This window comes from Dermacentor andersoni, chromosome 4, assembly GCF_023375885.2.
Source record: "Dermacentor andersoni chromosome 4, qqDerAnde1_hic_scaffold, whole genome shotgun sequence".
NCBI classification, from domain to species: domain Eukaryota; kingdom Metazoa; phylum Arthropoda; class Arachnida; order Ixodida; family Ixodidae; genus Dermacentor; species Dermacentor andersoni.
The window spans coordinates 95,376,811-95,399,144 of NC_092817.1; the positions used below are offsets into that span (position 1 = coordinate 95,376,811).

The 22,334-nt window shown below is 44.4% G+C and overlaps 1 protein-coding gene across 2 annotated transcripts in view; it reads left to right on the forward strand.

Moving 5' to 3' along the window:
* The window catches only part of mtd (TLD domain-containing protein mustard), a 35,371-nt gene that overhangs the window by 2,332 nt on the left and 10,705 nt on the right, over nt 1–22,334 (forward strand). Inside the window, exons 3-6 of one of the 2 annotated variants that reach the window (XM_050183503.2) lie at nt 1,903–3,545; nt 6,366–6,392; nt 10,549–10,705; nt 18,818–19,142. In XM_050183503.2, the coding sequence (XP_050039460.1) occupies nt 1,903–3,545; nt 6,366–6,392; nt 10,549–10,705; nt 18,818–19,142 (2,152 nt within the window). The remainder of the gene's footprint in view (nt 1–1,902; nt 3,546–6,365; nt 6,393–10,548; nt 10,706–18,817; nt 19,143–22,334) is intronic. The other variant, XM_050183504.3, reaches the window with a different exon arrangement.

Below are 22,334 nucleotides of genomic sequence, written 5' to 3' on the forward strand. Positions count from 1 at the left end.
TGTTGTGGTGCTGTAAAAGCTTTTGCAACTTGACAAGTTCATTCTTTGGTTCTCTTGAGGTACAATTTAGTTCATATTTACAAATAAAAAGCGATCTAGGCAGGCCTGAGTAGATGCCTTCAAAGTCGATGGTGTCACATCGAGCTGGTGTGGGAAGTTAAAGGCAAGGACGTCTTTTGTTCTTGCATATTTCTTGGCCCTGCCAAGCATCCTGTCATGGTAACAGTAGTGGCTTTTTTTTGGTATCAGAAAAGGGTAATTTACTCACACAGCCCAACTTACTTTTCTCTTTGGTGTCCTCTTAACTGGCTCACTACGGGCTTCATTATATGCTGCTTTCATGGTTCTAATGACTATTACATCTTGGTGCTTGCAAGATGAGCCTGCTATGTTGGCAGAGGCACTGAAAGCTTTAAAGAAAGCTGTAGTGTTGTCCGTTTGTAGTGTCAGCAAAAAGTGCACAGGAGAGCTTCCATAGTTGCTTCCATAGAAAGCACGGATGCAAGCTTCCATAGAAAGCATGGATGCAAGCCTGTCAGATGAGTGGCTTACAGCACCACCTGTTCATGTGACGGTGGTGATGATTTATTGCCATCCCCTTCGAAACGGGGCAGTGACAAGTCACCTAGCCTGCTTGAGGTAATCAGGTATGCTGTACATGCTTTTCATTGTAGCATTTTTGTATACGTCTCCCTATCTTTTTTTTTTCTTCCTCAAAACTTCTCTATATACCTTGTACCTATGCCTGTGACGGATCTGGTCATATCAACCTCTTGCCTGCTTTATTTCCATCAATACTCCAAACGTCTCTTGCTTATCTCAACTGCTGACGAATTGATGCTTCCATCACTTTAAATCCCAGCACTTCTGGAAAGTATGTTACCTACAGGTCTCACTGTTTGAATATCTTCGCATCCCTCTCAGCACTCAGCACATTCTTTTAGAATGCGCGGGGTGGTCTCCAGATTTTAATTGGAGAGCAGGATAGGAACACACTACTCCGATAAAGTAAACCCGATACTACTTGTACGCATGCCTCTGGACAGCTTTTCTGTGTGTTTCTAATATGCGCCCTGGGCTAGACCTGTGGCCGTTATGAACATCGACTCTGTCTCGACAGTGCTTTTTATAAGGAGGAAAAAAAAAAAGCAGATACCGGACCATAAAAGAATTAACTTGCACTCTGCGCTTTTGTTGTTTGTAAATGCTAGCTATGTTTGGTACGTGGTCACCATACATGGCCTCCTTCCTCTCTCTCCGCATTACCACTTAGTGGCTTGGGAAATTTAGTCACTTTATGCTACCCACCCCTTGTTCTCTTGTACAAACTAAATGATATTCAACCCTTCAATAGAGAGGTAGCAAGGTTGCTTCGCCATAGAAAATGACTGGTGGGGAACCTGATCTGGAATGACAATGTAGTCTCGGTATGTTAGTGTGCATCCAGGAACATTGAGACCAGGGTCCATATTTCGTACCATGCATTCCGATCTCCTATCTTCTTTTCGTGAGTGTGACATCAAGTGTCTACCCCAAATGACAGCGGTACTGTGGCATTTGAGCCATGTCTGAGCCAATGACAAAGGGAAAACTGAATGGAAAATTAAATGGATTGTTGGAAAACCATGGCAGCAGCAGCATTTGGTTGTGTGATGCAGAATCCCATCGAAGTAATCAAATGATGATAAATGCAGGCAATGATAAAGGCGCAGCATACTATACATGGAGGTGCAGGTGTAGCTTGCATATCAGACTAGTGTGTCGTTGTAGGCTGGAGGGGGGAAAAGTCTTCAGATTTGTTTTCCATCATGGCTGGAATAAAACTATGCTAAATTAACAAATGTTTATGCTGCTTGTTTTTCTAAGCACAGGGTATAAACACCGTTTCTTGTGGCTGCGCAGTGACACTGTGGACCCTGCTTCCGGTGTTCAATTGGAAGAACCATACCGGCCCGCTGACTACCAGCCACCCCCCAAAGACCAGTCTAGCTCCAGTGGGAAGTCATCAGAGCCAGCCAAGTCTTCGCAAGAGTGTACTACAGAAGTATCGCCTAGTCTTTCAATGCAGGAGGCAGGTGAAAAGCCTTGCTCCGAGCTGTCCCACAGTGAGTGCATCCTGGAAGAACTCATGTCTGATCAAATAACAAGTGCCGAGAGTACAGTAATCGTCACCTCACCACCCAAGACGCCGGAGGAAGGCGTGCCCCCTACAGCCCAAACTGGCAGTGAAATGCCTGGTTCAGCAGCTAAAACCGAGAACAAAGCTCCCACATCTGTGTTGTCGGATGTGTTGGGGGCCAAGTGTGAGCAACCGAAAGCACTGCAAGATGCAGTCAGAGCAGATTCTGTTGTCAAGTCCGAAAATTGGGAACAAATGCCGCAACAAAGCGTGACATGCGACTTGCAGTTGGGAATTGACACGCAGAAGCCAGAAGTAGTTGCAGAGTCCACTGAACAGAGTAGAGCACTGTTGGAAAGCAAAGACACATGCTCGCTGGAAACGCCACTTCATTCTGAGCCGCAGAAGGAAGTGTGTGCAGTCCAAGTCAAAACAAGTTCTGGTTCAAAAGTGGCGGGTGCTGTGTCTGGCAAAGCAGAGTCGGGTGTCAGACAAGGTGCAGTAGAACAACTTGCTGCACATGTAGCACCAGCTCCGGAGGCCCACGAAAAAACTGCGAAGGTGTTCACTGAGGTGAGCAAGCAGCAGGAAGCTGCTGCTGGTGAAGCGGGCACCGGGGAGTCTAACAAAGTGGTGCCTCATGGTGCTCAACTTGAAGTTGAACTGTCTTCTGCAACTGCCCAGGTGGTGAAGGATGACCGGGCTGGCGACAAGCTCGTGGCCCAGGACATCGCAGCTCTGATGAACGTTCAGGAAAAGTTGCTGCCAGATATGGTGACTGCCCAAAAGAAAATTCTCAGTGCGGAAGAGAGTTTGGCAGCTACAAAGAAAGAGGAGAGGCAAAATACTGAATACTTGTTCAAGCCCATTGACAAGGCGTCTGAATCTCCACCAACACGGCGCAGGGAGCCAGACAACGGAGGTCGCAGGGAGAAGGCATTCACACCCCCACCGCCATCGTCGGGAGGAAAGAGTTTACCCGAGCCAGCACGCTGGTCTCGTATGCTGAGTCCAACGCTCAAGCTGGACTCAACAAGCGATGTGCCACCCCAAGAGCCATATAGTGCCTCCTCAACGGAGAGCATTACTCTGCGAATGAGGGAGTGGGCTTCAGTGGAAGGTGGCGTCTCTTCCGACAGGGCCCAGGAATCCGCACACGAGCGGGTACTCAAGCGGCTCTCAAATCCAATGGAGTCAATCTCGTCATACACGCACTCCATCTCCAAGATGATTGCATCATCGCCCAAATCGCTGGCTGACTTTGTGCGTGGTGCCGACGAGCCAGCACCACCAACACCTCCGCTCCAGCCGCAGATGCAGCAGCCGGCAGTGGATGAGAAGAGACCCTTTTCGCATACTGAAAACGCCAATGTCTGGCTCAAGAACATGGTGGAGGAAAAACCTGAGCTGTTTGCAGCATTTGAGAGTGAGTTTCGTGACATTTTTTCTTTCTTTCCTTTTTACTTATTGTTTATACTAAATATGTGAAGTAAGCACACATGTATTCATTCTTTGGAGTGTGGATTTTCTAAGTGTCAAGAACAGGAGGACTAATAGATTTGGTTATCTGGTTGCTTTTGAGTGACTTGGTAACAGTAATATACTTTCTTAAATGGCACTGCAGATTCATCACTTTAACCCTTTCAGGCGCTAACTGATTCTGTTGATTTACCTCGACCGCATGTCCTGCATTTTCAAGATCATAAAAAGCGTACAGCTGCAGAATAGATTAACAATTTTCAGTCCTTTAGTATGTCTAGAGAATGTGGACTCCATGCGAAAACTTCTTCAGGAACATCATCTAGGAGGACACCAACTATTTCATGCCTAGCAGGCTTGATAAGCACCCATCCAGTCACTTGAAAATTGTGCCTGGTGCAACGAATTGTGAAAAACAATGAAAGAAGTGAACCCACGGCATACTCGATATACTCACACTGAGTAAAAATACCCAACCATCTACATTTCCACTCGTGTTATTAAAGTGTCTTGCACTTCTATTCAAACTTGCAGCACAATTCCAATCAGAAGTGTTTTAAGATGTATGTGACAGACTTTAGATTTCGTTACTTTCATCAGTGCCTTTGCTGTTGAAGCACAACTTTGGCATACGCAGTTGTGTACATAGCGTCTCAAGGGGTTAATCTTGATAAACACCCGCCGTGGTTGCTCAATGGCTATGGTGTTGGGCTGCTGAGCACGAGGTCGCGGGATCGAATCCCGGCCACGGCGGCCGCATTTTGATGGGGGCGAAATGCGAAAACACCCGTGTACTTAGATTTAGGTGCACATTAAAGAACCCCAGGTGGTCGAAATTTCCGGAGTCCTCCACTACGGCGTGCCTCATAATCAGAAAGTGGTTTTGGCACGTAAAACCCCATAATTTAATTTTTTTTTTTTAATCTTGATAAACAGGTAAAGGCCCCTGAAATAATTTGTGCCGCTAGTCTTCAAACACCTAGCATACAGGTATGATGACAGATTCTTCATTAGTTTCCAGTCATTTCATAGACTTTTCCCCCTCTTTCACTAGCCAATAAAAGTTTTAGTTGCTGAAAGGTTTTGTAAGCATTTTAATTATTAACCCTTTGTCAATATAGCCGATGACAAATACATAGTCGTGAGGTCATGGTTCTGGAAATCACTGGGAAATTCGGCACACTTTTTGTCATTTTCTATGGTATGGAAAGGGTTGAGGTCTGAAACTGCACTTGTGCACATAGTTTCATAAAGTTTGGAGTTTCTCAGCAGTGATAAATAAAAAGCTTTGACATTACTGAGGTCATGACTGAAACTAATGCATATTAGACCATTCCTATTACATGACAAAGCCAACTGCAGTTATTTATCTTCTCTCTCGAGTTTACTTTCAAGTATAAGTGGCTAAGTATAATGCCCTTTCCCATTCTTTTATTCCGTTGTTTTTGGAAAAACATCTTTCATGCAGAATTGTTTTAGTAATATATACAAGCCTTATAATGCAAAGCAGTACACAAGTTTACAAAGCTCGAAGGTAACCATTGGCTGCACTCAGTCTGGTTGGGGAACACTAAATTAGGCAAATTAAACGATCACTAACGAAGAAGGTTTATGAAATACATTCGAGCGCCTCTACAATGAGTGCCTCTACTACGAAATGACCCGTATACGAAGGACTAATTTTGTTCCGGTTCTATTGTGAGTTGTGCGACCCTTGCTAAAGAGTGACCTGTATAATACACGATTTCGGAAGCCCCGACCTCTTCGTTATAAAGGCGTTCAACTGTATTAACCCAATGTTTCCTTCAGCAGGTCTGGCTCGAGAAGCTGTAGCAGTTCTTCTATATATTCGGCTTGTGGCACTGGTGGTGGTTCTCTCGGGAGGCTGCTCTGCATGCCAGTTTGGGGCAGCGTTTCCCCGCAAGTGGCATATAATCCCGGTAGCGACTTTGATGTTCCAGGACTCAGGGTAGAGCCATTTCCATAGGTTCCTTGAGAACTGCTTCCATCATGCGTCCTTGGAACTGAAACGACCCTACAGAAGCAGCTCTACCTTGAGTCGTGGCACATCTGAGCCACTACCGGGGCAATACACCACTCGTTGGGAACATTACCCCAACAAGCTGAACATACAAAAAGCTGCAGCAGCTTTCCGAGCAACCTCTGATGAAGGAAAGATTAGGTTAATATTTAATAAAGCTTCGTGGTTTGTGGTGGTTTAATTTATCTAATTTCATATGTTTACTAGGTTGTTGTTTGAATAGGGTGGTGTAAAATATGTTAAGTACATTAATTAGTACTGCCACGAAGATGGCTGTGCTTGTCTTGTGTGCTCATATTACTCTTATTTTCTCACAATGGCACATTAAACTAAAAAGTGAAAAGGATGACCTTTAAATTGTATTTGTGTTACTAATGTGCTGTTTCCATATTTTGTGTGGTTTATTCATGGCACACAATATTAGAATGAATTATTGTGAGCTGAACATGCACAGCTTATGCCTGATTTGTCACTCTGAACAGGCAGAGCCATTTCGTGTTCTCTTAATGCCAATGTAATGGTGAAAGCTAATCACAGGCTTTTAATGATATTAGTTTAATCTGTAAACCCTTTGCTATTTCAATTTTACATGCTACTGCTGTTATGTCCGGCTGTGCTGCTGGGCCCAATACTACTTGGGAAGTGCTGTATGTAAAATGTTCACAACACATGTGTCACAGTTAACAACACTTTACTTATTCCTGCTCTCAACGCCGGACTGTGCAGAACTGGGATTCATTTTTGACGACAACGGTTAGTACTGAAATTGAGCTTCAGCAAGGCTTTTTCATTTTTTGGAAGTCCTCCGTTTCCTTGCCAATGCTACACATTATCATTCCTTTTCCTTGTAAAACCCTGTTTGGTTTTTGCTTTCGGGTGTTGGGTACCTTAGTTTGCAACAACCTTTCCATTACATCCAAGTGGCTGTTTTATAGTATTGCTGGAAGCTTCTTGGACCTCTGGTTGTGGGATGCAGTAGTCGCATTTGTGTGCCCTTATAGCAGCCTCTTTGTGCTATATTTATTCCTTACTTTGGTGTTCTGCTTCCAAGCTTTTTTCAAGCATGCAAGCTTTTTTATCCCTATTTTTGCTGCAATGCTGCAACAATAATGTGTGTGCTACTGTTAGGCTTTTATTGTTGCTTTTATGCATGGTTTTTTGTTAGCTGTGAACTGATAATTGTCATGTGACATGCTTGAACAGAGCATGCTGTGATGTTCATTCTCTTCATGTGTTCTTGAAAGCAAAATCAACGTCATACTCTAACTTCCATACCTTTCTCAAGATACCTTTCTTGACTGTCATGACTGTAAAACTAACTAGTCACATTTGCTGTTCCCAAGCTATCTCCTCTTCTCTCTTTATGTAATGCTAAAGTAAGTCTTCTAAATATCCTTTCTCACAAGAGGATTGACACCTTTCTTAGTGGTGAAGCAGGGTGTATTAAGAAATGCCATTCACAATAATACCACAAGATCAGGGATTCTTGCAAGGGTAAAACTTGTCATACCCAAGTCTTAGAAGACTGGTTTGCTTGAGTGCAAGTTTGTCATTCGTACTTGCCATTGCTATCTTACATTAGCAACTTGCTACTTACCGCGTTTTGTAAAACATTTAATGGTGTTACTTTGAAAAGAATTGCCGATCATGGAATATGAAACAAATCCAAGGTGGGCATAGATTAAACTGTAAACAGAAGAGACTCACTGAGTAATCAAAATGATGTCCTGTCATGGAACGAGAACCATTAGCTTTTCAAATGACAATTTTTCAAATGTTTCTCTGGACAAAGTACATTCTCCGAAGTCTGTTAAAGCTCTAACCGTGTATATTAGCTAGCTGTCTTGGTTACAGAACTTGTTGCATATAAGTCCGGCAAGTGCATGTGTTTAATTCTGCATTTCATATGATACCACATAGTTTGTGCGCGTGCTGACTGCAGCACAGCTCTAAAAGCATATTCTCTACATACAAGACAGTTTTGTTCAGGTGCATAGTGGATAATTAAAGGGCCCCTGAAACGGTTCGGACAAATTTTGTAGACGCGTAGGGTACAGCTAAAGTTAGTCATTCGCACCACAATTGGTGTGAAACATCACATATTAAGAGAGCTACGGATCATTACAAGTTACCCTTTTCCATAGTCGTGCATTCGTGCATTTTCTCCTCAACTCGTTAGCCGAGTGATTGGGGCTAAGCTCTGCCTTCACTGGCTCTGCATCATGATGGCACGTCGTGTCGTCAACTTCCGGCTCTCTAGGAGCGCGCGCGCGAAGCCTCTCCATACTTTCTGCCAGCTGCTTGGCAGTCAACCCCAAGCGAGAGCTATCGAACCAGCGTGCGTTGCGAGCATTCTGTCGAAGCGCCGAACGTGTCTGGTATTCCAGTAACTACAGGCTGCCTGGGCGTTTCGGCAGATGGCTGGAGGCATAAACTCAAGCTGATGAAGGAACCTTAGTGTAGACGTACGTGAGCTGCCTGATCGGTCTCTACAGTCCAGCCACCCATTGGCGCAGAGCTTAACCAGCCAAACAAAGAACTCATATTGCTCTAACCAAGTGTAAAACATTTTAAACATTTACAAAAACAATGTGTTAACGATTACACTCCTGCGAAAAATTTACACCAGCAGCAAAGAAGTATACATTTTGTTACTGCTACTGTGTGTGGTTGAGCTCTGTGCCACCAGGTGGCTGCACCGTGCAGACCATTCACATTTGCACTTCTGTTCATCCCCTGAAACGACACTCAAGGGGACATGGCCAGGCCCTGTCCCCTTGCGCTTGCGTTTACCCTAATACCGGACTCGCGAAACATTATTGCGTTATTAATCTTCTGGTGTAAAGTGACAGCCGCAAACGCACAAATTCTGGCGCCGATCGGATAGCGGCAGTCCAACGTGCTGCAGCCAGTCCACCTGTCTGCATATGCTGCTGCGTACATAATGTCGCAGCTTGACATATTGCCAGTCACTACGTTTGCAGTCCACAATGCAACAAAGTCGAATCATAGTGCTCGCGAAAAGACAGACAGACTCTGACCGTGGAGCTCTCGTCAAAATGGAGCACTTTGTAACACAAGCAGACAACTCTTGCTGTGTGCCAGAAGTGCTTAAGTGTAGTGAGAAATTGTTCTTGTGCATTCTCTTTCTGTTACTTTCTTTTTATAGAAACAAATTAATTAACATTCCAACTATTACGAACATCACTTGTTCACCATAAAGGTGGAAAAATTATAGAAGACGCGCCCTGGGCAGCCAATTGTATAGCTCGCCCACATGATGTCAATTGGGTGATTTATGTCACACGGGTAGGGGCGGCGGCTGAAAATTCCGCCGAGCAGTGTGCTGCGATCGGCAGCGATGTACATATTTAAACCCTTATAATAAATTACACGCTTTGCGTGGAGAACTTAGATGGGTCAATTAATGATCAGAAGGACCTGCTCCAATGACTCAGTGCATTTGTAGAAAATTGTCAAAATCGTTTCAGAGTCCCTTTAAAGAGTGCCACTCTACCTTTTGTTTTTAATGCAAGTTTGGCTGCACATCTGCAGGAATCATCTTAAGAGTGAAGAAATGGAGTCAGGTACATGTGGTCAAGGCCGACATTCCTCAATTTTATGGAAGGACTTATGATGAATGCTTTGTGTTCCCACGTAGTGCCAACAGTCACTCAGTGCATTTTCACTGCAGTAGCTCTGTCTCCGATACAAAGTATTGGGCAACTTCTGTAGAATCAAAGGGCTTGCTTTTACATGTAGTGTGCCCTCTTGCATCTTACCTTTGGATTGTAATTCTGTGGCTTAGTGATGGCTGATTTATTTTCTCTGCTGAGCACATTTATCTGTGCTGGTTGCATGTCTGGCTGCTCTGGAGCTTCTCTCTACAAGGCAATTATGTCCTCAAGGCAGGGGTCTCGTGCCATCACTTTCACATAGATTTACGTGAGAAACTGTGGGGTACAACTGCAACTAGTTGACAAGGGAAGAAGGAACTGCAATCAATGATGGCAAGAGATTTAAATCCCCTGCTAAAGGCAAACACGAGGTCTCCAGACAGAAGAGATCATGTATTCGTCCCTCAGTAAATCTAAAACAATGTTGACAATGTCAGTGGCATTGACTTTGATCTACTGTTTAGATGAAGCAGTGAAAGTAGATGGGTCCTCAATTATGGCTGTTATGCTGCAGTCACTCTGTGCATGCTTGCCTGCAAATTTTCACAGTATGCTGCAAGTGGATAAAAACACAAGATAACTCAACAATATGCCTGAATGAGATGGGTAATTGTGACCTCTCTAACTATGGTGGCATGTTCAACTTTATGAGTTAGACATTGTGGCAGTCGTTTGTCTCCAATGTAAGATTGAATAGCAGGACCGTTTTCAAATATGTAGCTGTTGTTCATAAGTTGATACATGAGAACTGTTCAGGTGATCTTTCTTGCATTGTAAAATAGATGCACACATATGAAAGTCCCAAAGTTGCACATTACCATGAGACTCTCGCTGAACATTTTAGGAAAAATAATATCATGACTGAAATACTAGTATAACAGACATTTACATTACGAGTGTATTATTTACATGAGCAAAAAAAGAAAGAATGCACGGACAAGCCTAAGTGCAATTCAAGACAACGGACAAGAACCAGACAGGACGGAGTGCTGTTTATAACAGAACATTGAAGGGTGTTAAGAGTGGTACAGCTTAGAATAAAATGGTAAGTAGTTTCATTGCACTATTGCAGATAGTTATGTAACATCATTGTAGTTTGTGAAAGTGTTGCGTGGAGTTGTTTCATTTTATTTATTTAGCGCTTCTGCTGGCTTAATGTTTCTTCCTCTTTATAAACAAGAAGCTGATGAGTGCTTTTTTCTCTCCTTCCTCCACGATGTGGGCCACTGTAGAGCTGGTTCCACGGCTAGCACAGTCATCGGAGGCCACACTGCTCTACTTGTGTCTACGCATGGGACGACCCCTGCACAAGAAAGTCCAGTGCTCTGTCACCACCTCCTCCAAGCGGCGCATTCGGCCCCAGTACTGGTTTGGCGTGCCACGGAACAGGTTTGTGAGGCCTCGCTTTATTCACAGTTCTTGGCCTGCATGTTTTGGACATGGAAGCAGTCCTGCAGAAAATGGCTGTAGTCTGATGCAATGTATCAGTTAGAATAATGCCTAGTTTTTTGCAAGTTTCATCAAGTTTACAAAGTGTGGACTCCATGCAAGAACTCTCTACACAGGAACGTCAGATAAAACATCTGTCCAGCTACTTGAAAAATGTGCCCAATTTGAAACATTGCAAAATGCAATGAAAGAAGTGAACCCACTACATAGTGGCATATTCACACTGAGATCAAGTATCAGCCATCTGCTTTCCAACTCGTTTTACTAAAACACTTTACATATATAATTCAATCTTGCAGCCCAGATCCAGTCAGAAGTGTTTCAAGATGTGGGCCATTTTTTTAAATATCATCAAATATAATTATTTTTTTCAATAATATTGCTTTTGATGCACCATCTTGGCATGCATAATTTAATTCTGGGTTATTACGTGCCAAAACCACAATATGATTATGCAGTACGCTTTAGTGGGGGGGGGCTCTGAAATAATTTTTACCACCTGGGGTTTTTAACATGCACCCACTGCACGATACTCGGGCATTCTTGCATTTCATCCCCATCAAAATGTGGCTACTGCAGCCGGGATTCGATCCTGCAACCTCTTAAAGGGGCACTAAAGGCAAATATTAAGAGGAAGCTTTAGCTCGGGTGCTCCTATCTCAATACATGTAAAAGGAGAATTCATTTTTCTCGGCAACCACTGCATCGAATTTGACGAGGTTTGTTGCATTTAAAAGACAAACTTAAGATGTAGTGACTGTTGGTTTTGAATTTTTTATTTAGGTCCTCGTTATTTTTATTAAAGATAGGCGAAAATCTGAAATCTTCAAAAAACGATACTATCAAGTTTACAACACTGTAACTCGGCAACAAAAAATGATAATAATGTTCTGTAAATTGCATCTAATAGTACATCTAAAGCGGACAAAATTGATATGTTATACATAAATCCTAAAAATTCAGTAATATGGAAATGCAGCTTTTGCAGAACCCTTGTACACAACGTAACGAATTCACGCAAGATATAATATGACATACTGAACTTGTCCACTTTGAATGATCTAATGGGTGCTGTTTACAGAACCGCAATATCTTTTCTTGATGTAGAGTTATTGAATTGTAAACTTTGTGCTTCTATTCTTCCAACCTTTCGAATTTTTGAAGTCATTCTAACAAAATTCAGGCTCTAAATCGAAATTCCGCTTCCAACAGTCACTAGAATTTAACTTTCTCTTTCAAGTGCAACAAATTTCATTAATATCGGTCCAGAGGCTATCTCAGAAAAATGTTCTTGCGTTTTACGTGTATTTGAATAGGCGGCGGAGGAGTTGGGTCCGAGATAAAGCTTCCTCTTAAGTCAAGCTAATGCGATAGATTAATGGTCGAGAATGTCTAAGGCATCAGTATTAACGTGAACAGAGCTTCGGTAATCGAGAAATTGAGATAAATGCAGGACAAGATTAGAGACCCGAGGCATTCAAGTACTAGCCTGAGGACAAAGGCACTCATAATTTTGTCACTAGTACTCAACCACTCATAATAAAAAGATCGCTTTATTGCATTATAAGATGAAAGAAAATGCTGCTTGTCCAGCCCTATTTGATTTTTAAAAAAAGAAACCCCTTGGCGTTAACCTTGACAACGACGCGGTCAATCAGAAGGTATCGTTTTTTCCACTCTACGCCGCCCATGCTTTTAGATTTCAGTAGTTTCGTTATTGCATAGTGCTGTGGTGATATTGCTGGGCCGTGAAACTTGCACAAACCACAAATAGCAAGAATGCTACATCCCTGTTATGTTGCGAGATTGCCGAACGGTCCGCACTACTTCACCAAGAACAACTGCAGCAGTGAATTCAACACTCTCACTTGGCTCGGTGCCTCCTTGGCCGCACATTTGCATTTTGTGCAGAAAATCGCACAGTCATCTGTGGGGCATCGTTTTGCTCAATGGCGGCAGTAAAAGGCAGTGATGGTGTATGCAACGACACCACTCCCCGCTTGAAAGCGGGCGATTTGAATTGCACTAAAGGTTTGTGGGGACTGCGGGAGATAGGAATTCAAGCGATGAGCTGCGGGAAATGAAAATTTGGAAAGGTTTGTGGAAGGTGATCGGAACCTCCTACAGTTAAACCTGGATATAACGAAGTTGACAAAAGCTCGCAATTTTTCGTTACATGCAGGTTTTCGTTACATGCAGGTTTCGCGTGAAGGCTCGTACGAATGATGCAGAAACGAAACCAAATAGCTCAATATATCCGTGAAGGTGAACTCACCCTTCAATCATTTATTTTACACTAAAAAACTGCGTAATTTCCGCTTGCTTCTTCGGCACGAGTGTAGGCACAACACGCCGCTCCAAAGAGGCTAAATCGTGTAGAGCTCCTTCATCGTCGAGCGAGCCGACGAAACGGCGCATAACGTCCATTGCGTTCATCACCTCCTTTGCAGTAGGCACGTCACACGGATCTGCCTCACAAGCACCATCATCACCGCCATCCGGATTTTGCACGCTTTCAGCTACTGCTGCATCAGACATTTCTTCTGTAGTCACGGCGGCGTTGTCGGCAAACAAAAAGTATGTCAGTTCAACGTCGTCGGGTACACCACCGTTAGTACATAGCTCGTTCCACGCTTCGGCCACATTGGACGGAGTAGAAAGGTCTGCCTCCTCCTCGTCGGCACCAGCCCGTGCGTTTTTGGCTATTCCGGCCTTTAAAAAGCAATTCGCGATAACATCTGCCCTGACCTCTTGCCAGGAGGCAGCAAGCATCTCGACTGCTTGATAAATGTCGATCTTCATCTCCCGTTCCAGACGGATGTCGAGAAGTATTTTCAGGATTAGTCGGCGCCGGTAACAGCATTTAAAACTGTTAATGACCCCTTTGTCCAGGGGTTGTATTAGGGACGTGCAGTTGGCCGGGAAGTAATGCAGTTCGATGTTCGACAGCTGCAGGCCCTCGACGTGGTGCGCCGAGCAATTGTCCAGCAGTAGGCAAACTTGACGGCCTTGCCGCTTGACGTCCTGGTTAAATTCCTTTAACCACTCAGAAAATATTGGCCGAGTCATCCACGCTTTGGAATTCGCCACATACTTCACGGGCATACGCTTCGTTCCCTTAAAACACCTGGGACGGGCACTTTTGCCGACAACTAGCGGGACTCGCTTGTCTGTGCCGTCGAGGTTGGCACACAGCAGAATCGTTATGCGGAGCTTGCTCTGCTTTCCACCGCGGCAGTCATCGCCTTTTAACGCTAGCGTGCGGCCCGGAAGCATTTGATAAAATAGAGCTGTCTCGTCGGCATTGTAGACATCAGCCGCCTCGAAGCGACTCAGGATTCCAGGCAGCTTGTCAGCCACCCACAAAGCAGCAGCATTGCTGTCTGCGGAGGCAGATTCGCCGCTGATTACTCTTCCGACGACACCGTGCCGGCTCTTAAATCCCTGCAGCCACCCGTTGCTTGCCTTGAAATCGTCATGACCCAAGATACACGCAAAATCCTTTGCCTTCGCGCCACTTATGGGTACATTTCTGGCTCGCGTGTCCAAAAACCACGTGAACACTGCCTTGTCCACATCAGTGTATGTGGACAGCTTCAGTCTTTTTTTCTTCGAGCTTGTTCCCGACTCCACTGCGTTTCTGATGCTGTGTTCCGCACTCAAAATCGTTGATAGTGTGCTCGCTGGAATGCTGAAACGGGTGGCAACGTCCTTCTTCTTCTCGCCCGCGGAGACTGCATTTGTCTTCAAAAGACAGAACTTTTCGTTTTCTGGCAGTAGAACTCATCACGACCAACCGACGACGCAGTTAGAAGCGGAGACGCACGACTACACGCCGACAGGCAGGCCTAGCACCTCCAAAACAAGTCGGACAAACCAGTACCAGAGCACAGTTGACACACGCACAGGTGCAGAACGCAGGACAACACTCAAGATGGCGAATGCAACGCATCCATAGAGAAAGAAAAAGAAGTGACGAATATCGTTCGTCATCGTCCCTCCCCCTCTCCCTTCCGGCGCCTTGGCAATGAAAGAACCGGCTATCAGCGTTGCTTTTCAAGTGAATTCTTACACATAAGTGTGTCTAAGCCGTTGAAACAAATGAAAATCACAAAATAAGAATGCTTGTCCTCAAATCCATACGAAACAAAATAATTCTGCAAGAGAAATCAGCTGCCGATACCAATGCCACCTGGTGCCACGCTAGACAAGCAAAGCCTGAAAAGACTGCTACGTTAGGCACGGAGCGGCGCTAGTTGCCGCCATCATCATCATCATCGCTAACTTTGCTCGGTCGCGGCAATCCCTGGCGTTCGCGTAGCTGCTGGCTCCTTACAGCATTAATATTCAATAATCTAGAGCATTTCTTCGGCCGAATTTTCCTTAAAAGTGCTAAAAGTAATGACTGATCAGCTTTGGGAGTTCGTTACATCAAGGCTAACCGCCGCAACGCGTTCGTTACATCAAGGTCGAAAATACATGGGCTTCAATGGGGGCAGCGTTGGGGAATTCAAAAACTTCGTTAAATCCAGGAATTCGTTACATATAGGTTCGTTACATCCAGGTTTAACTGTATATGAATACAACAATCAAACCCCAGCCCTCAGTCCCCAGCAGCCACGAAGCAACTGACCACGGCGGCGGTCAGACCTGTGACGCAGCAGAGGGTGCTAAGAATCCCTGGCTCCGGACAGGCCGCCATTGGAATCTGAACCTGGCAATGTTTAAAGTTGGAACGTTATCTAGTGAGGCAAGTCTAGCAGTGTTATTGAAGGAATTAGAGGGTAGCAAAATAGGATACAATAGGGCTCAGTGAGGTTAGGAGGACAAAAGAAGCATATACAGTGCTAAAAAGCGGGCACGTCCTGTGCTACCGGGGCTTAGCGGAGAGACGAGAACTAGGAGTCGGATTCCTGATTAATAAAGATATAGCTGGTAACATACAGGAATTCTATAGCATTAACAAGAGGGTGGCAGGTCTTGTTGTGAAACTTAATAATAAGAGGTACAAATTGAAGGTCGTACAGGTCTACGCCCATACATCCAGTCATGATAACCAGGAAGTCGAAAGCTTTTATGAAGACGTGGAATCGGCGATGGGTAAAGTCAAAACAATATACACTATACTGATGGGCGACTTCAATGCCAGGGTAGGCAAGAAGCAGGCTGGAGACAAGTCAGTGGGGGAATATGGCATAGGCTCTAGGAATAGCAGGGGAGAGTTATTAGTAGAGTTTGCAGAACGGAATAATATGCGGATAATGAATACCTTCATCCGCAAGCGGGTTAGATGAAAGTGGACGTGGAGGAGCCCGAATGGCGAGACTAGAAATGAAATAGACTTCATACTCTGTGCTAACCCTGGCATCATACAAGATGTGGACGTGATTGGCAAGGTGCACTGCAGTGACCATAGGATGGTAAGAACTCGGATTAGCCTAGACTTGAGGAGGGAATGGAAGAAACTGGTACATAAGAAGCCAATCAATGAGTTAGCGGTAAGAGGGAAACTAGAGGGATTCCGGATCAAGCTACAGAACAGGTATTCGGCTTTAACTCAGGCAGGGGACCTTAGTGTTGAAGCAATGAACGACAATCTTATGGCCATCATTAAGGAGTGTGCAATAGAAGTCGGTGGTAACTCCGTTATACAGGATACCAGTAAGCTATCGCACGAGACGAAAGATCTGATCAAGAAATGCCAATGTATGAAAGCCTCTAACCCTACAGCTAGAAAGAACTGGCAGAACTTTCTAAGTTAATCAACAAGCGTAAGACAGCTGACATAAGGAACTATAATATGGATAGAATTGAACAAGCTCTCAGGAACGGAGGAAGCCTAAAAGCAGTGAGGAAGAAACTAGGAATAGGCAAGAATCAGATGTATGCGTTAAGAGACAAAGCCGGCAATACTATTACTAATATGGATGAGATAGTTCAAGTGGCTGAGGAGTTCTATAGAGATTTATACAGTACCAGTAGCACCCACGATGATAACGCGAGAGAGAATAGTCTAGAGGAATTTGAAATTCCACAAGTAACGCCGGAAGAAGTAAAGAACGCCTTGGGAGCTATGCAAAGGGGGAAGGCAGCTGGGGAGGATCAGGTAGCAGCAGATTTGTTGAAGGATGGTGGGCAGATTGTTCTAAAAAAGCTGGCCACCCAGTGTACGCAATGCCTCATGGCTTCTAGCGTACTGGAATCTTTGAAGAACGCTAACATAATCCTAATCCATAAGAAAGGGGACGACAAAGACTTGAAAAATTATAGACCGATCAGCTTACTGTCCATTGTCTACAAAGTATTTACTAAGGTAATCGCAAATAGAATCAAGAACACCTTAGACTTCTGTCAACCAAAGGACCAGGCAGGATTCCGTAAAGGCTACTCAACAATAGACCATATTCACACTATCAATCAGGTGATAGATAAATGTGCAGAATATAACCAACCCTTATATATAGCTTTCATTGAGTACGAAAAAGCGTTTGATTCAGTCGAAACCTCAGCAGTCATGGAGGCATTACGGAATCAGGGTGTAGATGAGCCATATGTAAAAATACTGAAAGATATCTATAGCTGCTCCACAGCCACTGTAGTCCTCCATAAAGAAAGCAACAAATTCCCAATAAAGAAAGGCGTCAGGCAGGGAGATACGATCTCTCCAATGCTATTCACAGCATGTTTACTGGAGGTATTCAGAGACCTGGAGTGGGAAGAATTGGGGATAAAAGTTGATGGAGAATACCTTAGTAACTTGCGATTCGCTGATGATATTGCCTTGCTTAGTAAGTCGGGAGACTAATTGCAATGCATGCTCACTGACATGGAGAGGCAAAGCAGAAGAGTGGGTCTAAAAAATTAATCTGCAGAAAACTAAAGTAATGTTTAACAGTCTTGGAAGAGAACAGCAGTTTACGATAGGTAGCGAGGCACTGGAAGTGGTAAGGTAATACATCTACTTAGGGCAGGTAGTGACCACGGATCCGAATCATGAGACTTAAATAATCAGAATAAGATTGGGCTGGGGTGTATTTGGCAGGCATTTTCAAATCATGAGCAGCAAGTTGCCACTATCCCTCAAGAGAAAAGTATATAACAGCTGTGTCTTACCAGCACTCGCATATTGGGCAGAAACCTGGAGGCTTACAAAAAGGGTTCTGCTTAAATTGAGGACCACACAACTAGCTGTGGTAAGAAGAATGATGGGTGTAACGTTAAGGGATAAGAAGAGTAGATTGGGTGAGGGAACAAACGCGGGTTAATGACATCTTAGTTGAAATCAAGAAAAAGAAATGGACATGGGCAGGACATGTAATGAGGAGGGAAGATAACCGATGGTCATTAAGGGTTACGGACTGGATTCCAAGGGAAGGGAAGCGTAGCAGGGGGCGGCAGCAAGTTAGGTGGGCGGATGACAGTAAGAAGTTTGCAGGGACAACATGGCCACAATTAGTACATGACCCGGGGTAGTTGGAGAAGTATGGGAGAGGCCTTTGCCCTGCAGTGGGCGTAACCAGAATGATTATGATGATGATGATGAAAGGTTTGTGGACCCTTCAGATGCTGTTTTCTTGTGAACAAAGTCTTTTCTTGGCACAAAGCAAGCACTGCGAGGTGTCTGGAATGGTGTTTTAACATTCCATGTCGACTTGGTATTTGCCTTTAGTGTCCTTTTAGCAGTGCAGCAGCAAAGCAGCTACGCCACCATGATGGGTGGGGATAATTATGCATTTGGAATATGCTCCGCTGGCATAGATATTTTTGACATGCAAAATAGTTTTGAAGGAGCTCTCTAAAGCTTTCCATAAAATATTATTATTCAAAGAAGTGTAGGACAACATAGAAATGGAATGTCACCGTATGCATTAGCTCTTTTTGTCCGCAAATCTCAGTTGGGCTCGTCTTCTCTGTGTCTCCTGTGTTCAAGAATGCCTTTACTGCATAGGAACTGTGTGACGGTAACTTGCTGGCATGGAGCTGAAGTGAGATGGCTAGCAGAGGTGCTGTGTTCTTCTCACGTGTTTCTTTGCTGTGCTGTGTCTCTTACAGAGCAGATGAGCTGTATTACTTCTTGGAAAAGTGGGCGCCTTCAGTGTATGGCGATGTGCATCGGGTTGACATGGCCAGCCGTGGATTTGAGCCGTTGCCGGAGCCTGCCGACGAGGATGAGGCCGAGTTGCTCACTGCCAGCAGCCACGTCATGGGGACGATCAGCGGTACTGAAGAAGGACGCGACACTCCTGACATAAGTGGCAGCAGCAAGGGCCACCATGGCTCCAAGAAGGGCCACAGTGGTGCTCTGCGCTTCTTCAAGCTTTTTGACAGTGGCACAGCACAGCCCGAGGCTGCTGCAGTCTCTCCTGGTGATTGGGAGGCAAGTGTCTTTCTGCACGTTTTGCAGTTGCATCACAGAAGTATGTTGAAGTGGGTCATTCGAAGCAATACTGAAATGTGAAGTGATAAACCAAAGGTCGAGAGTAGACAGATGTAACACGATTTATCTACCCTTAAACTTGCGTGGCCCATTTTGTCCAACCTCAACTTTGTTCCATCCTTTGCACGGTTCTTTCACATGTCAAGGTTTGTTCCTTCACTGCATGGAGTACTTGTGCTCAACGTGCCTTTATTCTCCATACACTGTCATTTGTCATGCTTGTTTTTTTTTTAAAGCATTATTGCATATGGTCGCCAACATCTTCTTGCACTTATACTTGCAACTTCACAAGCCGATTATAGTTAAAATTTGTTAGAGCAGACAAATCAGGGCTGAGCTAAACATATGTTACCTGATTATATCGGAAGTAGAACAGGGTGTCTACCAACCGGGAAAACCGGGAATTCTCAGGGATTTTTAGTAGTCTGGAAAAACTCAGGGAAAACTCGGGGATTTTGTGCCTCTACCAGGGAAAATTAGCTTTAATTTTATTGAAAGGGTCGAAAGTCGCGGTAATGCTGGCTCGAGTAACAGACAGGAATCGTAACGAATCGTCTTTGACGCCCTGTCGTCGGCTGGAGCAGTTGCCAGTGTAGAGTCAACGACCGACTTTCCGGATTCCCGATAATTTGGACGGCTTCGCGGCACCACCACGTACCCCGTAGAGTCAATGTATCAGAATGTCTGAAATTTCGGACCCAAGAACTCTTTGCCGTCCGATTTTCCGGACGTCCTGCGTGACCGCAGGTCGGAAACGGCGTTAATCAAAGCCACCACCGATGCCATTTTGATTACCTCGCCGCCTCGAACCGGCGCTATCGCACGCAGATCCGCTGGAAGCCGTAGCCACCACTGCGGCAACGCTACGCCTAGCTGCTTCGTCGTTCGCTATTAAGCTTCTTGCCGTTTGGTGCCATGTTTCTTCATTTCTCCGCTGTCAGCAATAATTTTGGCTTCGAAGCTCGGAAAGCACGGCGCATTCCTTAATGCTGGTTCCTGAAAGTTACTTTCGCCTCAGTACAGTTGTGTGACGTGGTGAAGCATTAGTAAAGGTATTGCGGTGAAGCTTAACAAGCATAGACGTGTGCACCCGCGTGTGCACCCGCCCTCTCATGTCACAGTAGGAGCACCGCTATGCCTAATAAGTGTACTGACAGGCATTCAGAGCTTTTCCAGACCTGTCTGTGTTGACTTGAGCCCTTAAGAGCAGTAAAAGACATGCATTTATTTTTTCGGACTGCCTGATTTTTCGGAAGTATTCGCGGCCCCTAGGGGGTCCGAAAAATTGGACGTTGACTGTAAACTGACTAAGAGTATGCTTCAAATGGTCCGTAGTGCGAACTCGCGACAAAAGGAGAACGAGAACAGAGAGGACTGACGCATTGAGGAATGAACGGGGAATGAAGTATGCGAGTGCTTCTTTGAAGGAGCCTGAGCTCAAAAAACACTCTTGGCTGACGCCGAGATGCAGGTGTCCCTCATACAAATGAAAATAAATTATTTAAAGCAATGAAACACAACACTGAGGCGTCGTGCGCGGGCTGAGAGTATGTCAGGACAGTTGAGGTTGACTTACGAGCTGTTCAGAGAGACTCTCAATTGTGACAAAATTCGGGCCTCATACCGCTGAGCTTGCTATCAGTTGGTATAAATAGCTCATATTCGAAAATATTTGCTTCTGTATGCATCTCCTTTTTATTTGTATTTGAGAATGTCTGACTCTATTTGCAATTTCTTTCGAAGACATTTTATTTGCTGTGCATTTTACTAACCCCTCCCTTCTATTCTTTTTTTGAATAACATAAACACTACTCCTTAGTATTCAAATTGGATTAAGTGGGTTCTTTTAAAAGATTTTTTCATATGCTTACTAAAGAGTGACAGCATCGTGCGATATGGTTCCAGCCCGTGTTGCCATAAAACATAGTTCTACATCACTCAGGGAATTTCGCAAAGGCACTCAGGGAAAACCTGGAAAACTCATGGAATTTGGAAATGTCAACTTGGTAGACACCCTGTGGAAGTACAAGTGGGGTTACTGCAAAATGTTGTCGATTAACATGACTGTAACTCTTTACTATCTCAGTGGATGGCATGACTACAGGAAACCTTTAGAGATGAAGAAGCATTGTTAATATGCTAGCATATTCAGAAACCAAGGAAGCATGCTAACCGGAAGACTTGCTTTTGATGACAACTGAGCTGAAGATTGCCTGGAAAAATTTCACCATGGCATCATGTGTTTGTAGTCATACAAAGGAATAATAGTCTAGTATTTGCTTGAAGAGGGTATATTCATAGTGCAGTAGTACTGCAAGGTGCCTGGATTAATATAAAGAAAGTTTGTCAGGTTTGATTGGTTACTAAGTATAGAGCACAGGAATTCAGTTCAGGTTTTAGTTTCAGTTTATTGATGCAATTCAAATTTTGTACAGAAAAAGTAACTCTAGGAGGTCCCATAGTCAAAGACTGGGGAGGGACCTCCAAAAGTTGGGACTACAACCTGCACCTACTCTAAGCCGAGCTTTACTACACAAGGAGTTAAAAATAAAAAAGATAATTAAAATGTGGGGTTTTACGTGCCAAAACCATGATCTGATGATGAGGCACGCCATAGTGGGAGACTCTGGAAATTTGGACCACCTGGGTTGCTTAACGTGCACCTAAATCTAAGTACATGGATGTTCTCACATTTTGCCCCCTTCGAAATGCGGCCGCGGTGGCCGGGATTCAATCCCGCGACCTTGTGCTTAGCAGCCCAACACCATAGCCATTGAGCAGCCGTGGTGGGTTACACAAGGAGTTACTCTGATTGTGTTACATTTTATCCACAGCGGGGAGTACGCAAGAATCTTGGTTATATTTCCTCCTTAGTACTAGGTGTGGGCAGTTTCAGCATTACTACATAGGAAGTGTCAGAACGCACCACTTAATTAAATAACAATTTCTTTGAACTGTGCTTCTGGTTTGTAAACGGCTGAAAATAGTGCAAATTATTGCAACCAAATGTCACAAGGTTGGTTACAGGAACATCATGGCCATACAGAATTGGCTGGTGCATCTTGCTTGGGATATGAGAATGCATTGACAATGCATGCCTTAGAGGTGAAAAAATATGCAATGGAGTGCGGA